Below are 8,020 nucleotides of genomic sequence, written 5' to 3'. Positions count from 1 at the left end.
ATATGAAGCTGAACAGGTGATGGATAAGCAGCATTATAATACACATGGGGAAACTGATTGTGTTGACCGTGGGTTAATGAGTGCCTTGCAAAATCATTTCTTATTGCTTATTTTATGCCATCAAATTACCTTCATAAATAGCCCAAAAATTCATCTTGCAGCAATTTTACACAATTATAGTGGGAGAAGGGGAAGAATTACTTTTCCTTCCTGCTGCACTGCAAAACTAATAAAAGGGCTGCGATCCCAGCCCTGGGAATCTTGCTCTCTGCATGGCAAGACTATAAGCTCATAATGTGCAGCAGAACAAGGCGGCTCCCACACTACAGGCACTTGTTGGCAGAGCTGTTTCGTCCCATTGTGTGAGCAGATGTGATCTTTGACTAACACCACTGTGGTGGTGAACGTGCCCCGTTGGGCTGGCACAGCTGCCCGGCCCGTTTGGTGTGCCCGGGTCTGGTTTGACCCCACCACACAACGCAGCTTTGTTGTTACAGCTGTGGTCAGCACAGCGTGCTGGTCTTCCTAAATCGTGGAGCGTGCTCCTTATGCAGAACTGGCTGGAAGAGGCTGGGATGAAGTGCCTGCATAATTCTTCACTGAAGTATTTATCATCTAAAATTTAACAGCTTTGTTCGGGGTTTGTTGTTTTTTTTTTAATAACGGAATATTGACAAGGTACTCCCACAATTCTCAGATGGAGAAGTCTGTCTTTGGAACACCTCCTGAAGGAGCTGATGTTCTTTGTCTTCTTCTTGTTTTCCAGAACTGCCTGAGGAGGAGGGATGCTGGCTTGTTAAATCAGTTACAAGAGCTGGATAAGCAAATAAGTGACCTCCGCCTGGACGTGGAAAAAACAGCAGATGAACACCTTGAGACAGACAGTCGTCCAAGTTCAGGTAAGGGCCCAGCAAAATGAAGCCTCCCTTGGTACCTGGAATTAAACTGGATGTAGTTTTTCGTGCTGTACTTTCTAGTAGTACAACAGTGAATGTTTACAGCACGTTCACACTCTGATAATCAGTTCCTACTAACAGAGTTCATCTACCGCTGCAAAGGGGCATCTCAAGCTTAATTAGATTTTTAGTGTTTGAGGCTTTTTTTTTTTTTTTTGCAAGGGCACCCTCAAATTAGTTCAGGAAGTTCTAATTGTCCTGCATATTAGGAAGGAGACTGTAGGAAAAAAAAAAAAGGTGAAAGGAAGCACCACCAGCAGGGGGAAATGTGTCAAAATTGATCCTACAGCCAGAAGGGAACACAGAATAAAACAATTTGATCCCCCATATATTGAATTTCATCTCATTCTAACTGTGTTGAAGCCAGTAAGTGGTATTTAACTATGGGGAGCTTTTCCTGGAGGCATTTAGACTTGTTCTAAAAGTGCTAAAAAGTGGAGAATCCACCAACTTGCAATTGTTAAAACCATTGCTAATTTTGAATCTGAATTCGACTTGTTCCAGCACTGATTTTTTTTTTTATATCCTTTTATCCCCTAAAGAAAGGTCTCTCTCTAGCACACAGCTTTTCCTCCTCTTGGAGGTGCTATACAGTATAATTCCTGGTTTGGTTTTTTTTTTTGATGAGCTAAACAGGTCAAGTTCATGAAGTCATTCATTTTAAGGCATTTTTCCAAGCTCCTAAATAGCTTGATGGCCTCTTTCCAGTTTTTTAGCTTTGTTTTAAGCGTGCTGGATTCAAGGACTGGGCTCACCATTCCAGTGCTGTATGGACTGCTGAAGTCATTTCCCTGCTGCTGTTCATTAGTCTCTTTGTACATCCAACAATCTCATTAGCTTTTTTTGCCATATCATTAAGCTTGATTGAGCTGCTTTTCCACGCTGACTAAGCCCTTTCCAGGATTATTGTTTCCAGGATGCATCCCCATTCTGTAAGCATGCCCTGCATTCCTCGTTCCTAAATGTGCAATTTAAATTTTGTTTGTGGTATGTAATTTTTTTCTTGAGTAGTCCCAATTTACAAGGAAATTAAGTTTTATGTGTCTGCACATTATTTACCATTTTTCTTCTTTCCTGTCATCCACAAATATTACATTTAGCCCCAGAACTTTGAGGAAAATAGTGAACAGCACTGGGCCCAACACTTTTGTAGTCAAGTGATAGTTGGAGAGTCTGTCTTGGAAGTGTAACACTATTAAATGAGTGGGCTGTCAAAGAGCCTGGATCCTTCTTGCAAAAATCTGAAAATCCCTGTAAAGGTTAAAACCCCCACTCTTGTAAAGGTTAAAAAAAAAGTTAAAAATTTCTGCTGTTTTACTTTTAAGCGTTTCACTTTTAAACAGAATCCTTCTTGGCAATAAGGGTATTACTAAATTGGGGGCTGTTTTTGGGGTGACTGAATGAAATCACGTAACTAATTGCAACAGAGGAAGCCAACTCAAACATGAGCTTGACTGCCTTTCTGGGGACACAAATGGTAACTTTGTGTAGACGTAACTAACATAAATCCAAACTCTTATTTTTATAGGGTTTTATGAGCTGAGTGATGGAGCCTCTGGATCGCTTTCCAATTCATCTAACTCTGTCTTCAGTGAGTGTTTATCCAGTTGCCATTCTAGCACTTGCTTTTGCAGCCCTTTGGAGGCAACACTGAATATCTCAGATGGACGCCCTAAATCTGCAGGTATAGTAAAAGCAGGTCGAGTACATCATACTCCAGGAGGTGGCTTTGGCTTTGGAAATACTGCCTCAGGAGTACCTGGGTTGGATTAACCCTTCTTCCTTTCATGTGACGTCTTATGCTCTGAAAAGATTCCAGTGCCTCTCACCTACATGGGTCACAAGGCAGGACTGTTTGCCCTCCACTGCTCCAGCCTTTCATGGGAACATGTCACTCCAAACACATGGAAATAACTTGTGAGGATATAACAGCTGCTCTACCCAGCAGAGGGCAGTGGTACCTGTTCACAGAAACCCATTAGTCGGCTTATTTCTTGTGGTTTCCTCTGGAAAAGCATTTTTAGTAAATTGTAATAATTAAAGGTACCTCATAGCCAAATCCTTGTTACAATCACAGAGTAAGGAGGTAGCTACAGGTTTTAAGGGGTCAGGGTGCATGTCAGTCTGTTTGTAGAAGTCATTTTTGTCAGTGCTGATGGTCCTCAACCCCCAGGTGACCGTGGTGAGGTGTGTCCTGTATTTATAAAGTGTAGACCAATAGACATTATGAACAGAGAAGATATCCTTTGTCTCTTTGGCAGAGAGTTGTAGACTTTCCTCGGACACTGGGCTGAAGATGCAGACCTTGATGTGTGGGATGATTAAATAGCAAGGGCTCCTCTGCCTGCTGTCCATAAAGGACACTTCAGTAGGACTTTTGTCCTTTGTTTTGTGGATTATTGGTTGCAGACATACTCATTCAAAAGCCTTAGCTCATTCTGGGCTGTGGAGGATGCTTCCAACCACGGTATTTCCAATTTCCACTCTGCTCTTTGAGGTTAACTTACAGTGATTTGTTGTGAATCAAGTACATTCATGCTCTTTTAATTCCGAAGTGGGAAAACACAGCTTTGGATACATTAATTCTGAGGTGCTGACAAGTCCTTTAAGTTACCCTTTGAGCAGCTTGAGGTAATTTAATGCTCCCTGTTGTAAAGATGCATGTGATCTTCATGGGCCATGCATAATAAGGAAAACATACGCAAGGAATTCCAGCTGATTGCATTGCAATACGTATTTTTATGTATATATCATGAAAGCCTAAACCTCTTGTTATTCATACTGTCTCACACTTAGTTTCTAAAACTGGCAGTTTTCGAAGAAGCCTTTTTGTCAACATTTCCTGATTCCAACAGAATTTAGGAAAAGTGGGAAAACCATGAGGAACTTCATGCTCCTAACTTCCCTGTTCTTCCCCTCCTGCTCACACAGGAACTCTGTCAGCTGCTTTCATCAACGCCTGTGAGACCTCTTTGAAATAAGCCCTAGATAAGTGATGAGCGCTGAGCATTCAAATTTGAGTACCCTGGCTGAAGTTTCCAGCCCAAGGGTAGAAAACAGGACTGGCAGAGATCTAGAGGGATCATTTAGATTGTACCCCTACCCAAGCAGACAAGGGCAACTTCTTAAGCTTAAGAAAATAATAATCTTAGGTGCTTGGGTTGAAGCCCTGTTCTTAAGGTCTCTTACCTCCCCAGTAAGCGCCTTAGCCATTAAATCTGACTCATGCATCCTGAAACGCACTGGATTTCTCTTGCAGAACTCTCTTTGCAGAGCCAGGGCTAGGATGTCAGCTGGATTGACCTGCACTCCTTGTACTTGTGTGAAAAGATGAGCCTGTTTCCCATTCTTGAACCCTTTATCGCTCAAAAGGAGCATCTGTCATTATTATTAGCATTATTATAATTATTATGATAATAATAGTAATAGTGATAATAACAACAATAATAAAATTAAATCTGGATTTTTTTCCTGACCCAAGACATGCTTGGAAGAATCCAGAAGTTAAATTTGTCAGTAAGTTAGAATTCATTGTTCTCTTGTCTATATTTTTTTTAGTTTCTCTTTGGATTTAGAGAAGTAAAATACAAAGTTCATACGTGCTGAGGCCTGCAGTGAGTTTTACAGGTGACTGTGTAACGTGTAAGAGACCCTTGCACACTTCTGTGTGGCTGAAAAGTAAGATAGGAAGCTCTTAAGAACCTGGGCAGAGGTTTGAAACCAATGTAAAAGTTCTCATTAGGGCTGTGATTTTTATTGTTTCAATCATGTGGTCGTAGTGGGGCAAATTCCTACGTAGATGCAGCTACAAAGAGCCCCACAGAAGAGTAGTGCTGCTTTTATATCACTTGAATGGCACGTCCTTGGTTGCAAAACTGCTGCTGCTGTAGTTAAAACGTTGCGTCGTGTGCATAGATGGGACCGGTGTCCTTGGCAGCACCTTAGAAACGTATCACAGGTGTCCCTGGCAGGCTCTCTAAACTCTTCTAAAATGCCTTTCAGATCTCATAGGCTGGATGGACTATAATAAGGAAGGCCAGCATGAGGACCAGACCGCAGGCTCTGTCTGTCGCTCTTTGTCCACACCGCACTCAAATTCCCTCGATGTCGTTGCAGATGTACATCCCAAGTACCAGTGCGATCTGGTGTCTAAAAACGGGAACGACATCTACCGGTACCCCAGCCCGCTCCACGCTGTGGCTGTGCAGAGCCCCATGTTCCTCCTCCCCGTGACTGAGAACCCCCAGCGAGAAGAGGAGAGGCTCGGTGGCGATATTAGCGACGTTTGCACCCCGTCGGAAATGGACTCGGGACAATCCGCCAACACCTTCCTCCCGCAGAGCTCCTGGCCGGCGCCCTGCCCTTCCACCAGCAAGAGGATAGACAGTTACATCTTGAGCCTGGTCCAGAAAAAGACTCACGCGGTGAGGACTAACAAACCCAGGACGAGCCTCAACGCCGATCCCACCAAAGGGATCCTGAGGCATGGAAGCATGTGTGTCAGGCAGCCGGCAGCCGTGGTGGCTCACGGCAACGTCGTGAGCCTGAAGAGCTCCAAGCAGGTGTGTTTGCCCCCCGGTGGCACCCCCGCTCTGGACCACACAGCACCCTCTCCCTTAAAGCAGAGGCCGAGGGAGCCAGCTGGCGAGCAGCTGGAGAGCAGGAAGGCACCTTTGCCGGCAGCTTTCCCACCCGGCACGACAACGGAACTTCAGAGCAAGCACCTGCCACGGGGTGTCAAACCGGCACCGCCGGAGCTCAACCGCGGCGTGGCGGCCACAGCAGGGGATGTCCCCAAGGAGAACGGCCAGCTCTTTGCTGCATCTCCCAAAGAGAGCCCAGGGAAGCCCGTGGTGCTGCAGCCAGAGAACAGGGTCAGCCAGCCTCCCAAAAAGATCCTGCTGAAGAGCAGCTTGCAGGCAGCTCTCTCCTCGTCGCCAGCTGTCGAGGAGAGGCCCGCGCTGGATTTCAAAAGCGAGGGCTCTTCCTCGCAGAGCCTGGATGACGGGCTGCTGGTGAACGCCCAGTACATCCCTGCCCAGCAGCAAAGCATGAAACTTCACAAAGGCACCCGAAACGTCAAGATTTTGAAAAGCTCTGCGTTGAAACACAGGTCCCACCTCGCCAACGGGCTGGAAAACAGCTCGCAGACCTTGCGGGAGAAAACCAAACCGGTGGGCAAGAAGTGCCGCTTTCCCGAGGAGTTGGATACAAATAAGAAACTGAAAAAGCCCTCGTCCCGGGGGAAGAGAGGCAGCGGGTTGCCGCTGGAGCCGGGCCCCCCCAGCCGGCAGGGTGGCCTGCACAGATCCGCCCTCCGCTCCACGGGCACGGCCGAGAGGTCGTGGTGGCCAAGCCGAAACACAAGCGCGCCGACTACGCCGGTGGAGCAGTCGTCGGCGGAGATTTCCTACGAGGAGGCCCTGCGGAGGGCCAGGAGGAACCGGCGGGAGGGCGTGGGGGTCTACCCACAGGTGCCCCTGCCCTACGTCAGCCCCTACGCCTACGTGGCCAGCGACTCGGAGTACTCGGCGGAGTGCGAGTCCTTGTTCCACTCCACCGTGGTGGACACGAGCGAGGACGAGCAGAGCAACTACACGACGAACTGCTTTGGAGACAGCGAGTCAAGCCTGAGCGAGGTGGAGTTCGTGGGGGAGAGCACGACCACCAGCGACTCTGACGAGAGCGGGGGCCTGATTTGGTCCCAGTTTGTCCAGACGCTCCCCATCCAAACGGTCACGGCGCCGGAGCTGCATGAAAATGCGGCGAAGGCCTTTGTCAAAATCAAAGCCTCCCATAACCTCAAGAAGAAGATCCTCCGCTTTCGGTCAGGCTCCCTGAAGCTCATGACGACCGTCTAGTGAGGTGACTTGGTGGAATGTATCTGCTTCTGCTTTCGGAAGCAAGGTGCTTTTTTTTTTTTTTGTACATATTTCCACAGAATTTTTTTTTTTTTTTATATACAAATATTTAAAACTTAAGGTAAATTATGTCACTTGTCTTCAGAACTTGGGTGGATACTAGTGCCTTTTACGTGGAAATAAAAGACCGTTATAAAAAACAAAAACCCGACATAACACTGCCATTTCAGTGGTGAACAGCCTCCAGCGTGTGGTGTCAGAAGGCTTTGAAAAAAGGCTAATGTTTCTGAGTATGGATCTCCCTTGCCTAGTTTTTCCAGTTCTGGGTCTTATACAGGATATCGACAGCTTAAGGTCATAAGTTTTTAGGGAATAAGGGGGAGGGAGTGTGGGTGGTCTTCATGCTTTTGCTTGTCCCTTTCTGCTGCTGCTGTTGCCACATCTTGAACTTCTTCCTCCTGGTACTCTGGCCTGTTTTTTTTTCTCCTTTTCTTGTTGATTCTCTTCTTAAAACTCACCCCTGTCCTCCTCCAGCCTTCCCCCACCAGAAAAGGGCTCCTGTTCAATCTGTCTGCCTTCTCTGGAGTGCACTCTGCTCTGATCTCCCGGGAGTCCCGCTGCGGACGGCGGTGGTGTCCAGAGTAAACTGCTGGAGCAGCTGACCAAGGCTTAGTAACTTCATTATATTGTGTAAAACTGCTTTTGAAAAAGAAAGAAAAAACCCATATGCATGTCACGTGCATGAGTATCAGTAGTTTTAATATTCCTGTTGATGTCCAATTTACTGTACATCATCAATGGCTGTTTTTATATATATATATATATCATTGTGTAAATTAATATAACACATCATATGCTGTAATAAACAGTCTGTTTTAATACTTTTTAAAGTTTGTTACGTTGGTGCAGACCCAGTCAATGGTTTTATATTGGCATTGTCACCACTTAGATGTGTCTGATGTGACCTGTTAAAAGTTCCCTGCATTTAGCAATGCAGGAAACAGAGAAAGTTTAAAGTGTTGCTGTGGATGTGACTTGTGCTGTGAGGGAGTTGGGTTGTCATGGCTCCTCTTGTTCTTCCCATAACTTGCATTTTTCTAAGGGCAAGGTAGGATTTAGGATCTCAGAGGCATCTTCAGGTTGTTGCTGACAGGCAGCTCACGTTGCGGAGCAGATGGAAGTGTAATATTAATCCTCCTCGCT

General features: G+C 46.1%; 1 protein-coding gene across 1 annotated transcript; it reads left to right on the top strand.

Annotated features, from left to right (window-relative positions):
- The first annotated feature begins 771 nt into the window (after window positions 1–771).
- Window positions 772–7,682, top strand: DACT1 (dishevelled binding antagonist of beta catenin 1). The gene is given in 6 exon segments (XM_029964282.1): window positions 772–899; window positions 2,485–2,640; window positions 4,959–6,275; window positions 6,278–6,345; window positions 6,347–6,863; window positions 7,352–7,682. Coding segments are annotated over 3 exon segments (1,842 nt in total). The 5' UTR covers window positions 772–899; window positions 2,485–2,640; window positions 4,959–4,972; the 3' UTR covers window positions 6,818–6,863; window positions 7,352–7,682.
- The last annotated feature ends 338 nt before the right edge of the window (window positions 7,683–8,020 follow it).

Source organism: Manacus vitellinus, unplaced genomic scaffold (genome assembly GCF_001715985.3).
Source record: "Manacus vitellinus isolate BGI_N305 unplaced genomic scaffold, ASM171598v3 scaffold_6_pilon, whole genome shotgun sequence".
Lineage (NCBI taxonomy): Eukaryota > Metazoa > Chordata > Aves > Passeriformes > Pipridae > Manacus > Manacus vitellinus.
The sequence above is the reverse complement of the archived record's forward strand: the minus strand, read 5'-3'. Positions and strand labels throughout refer to the sequence as shown.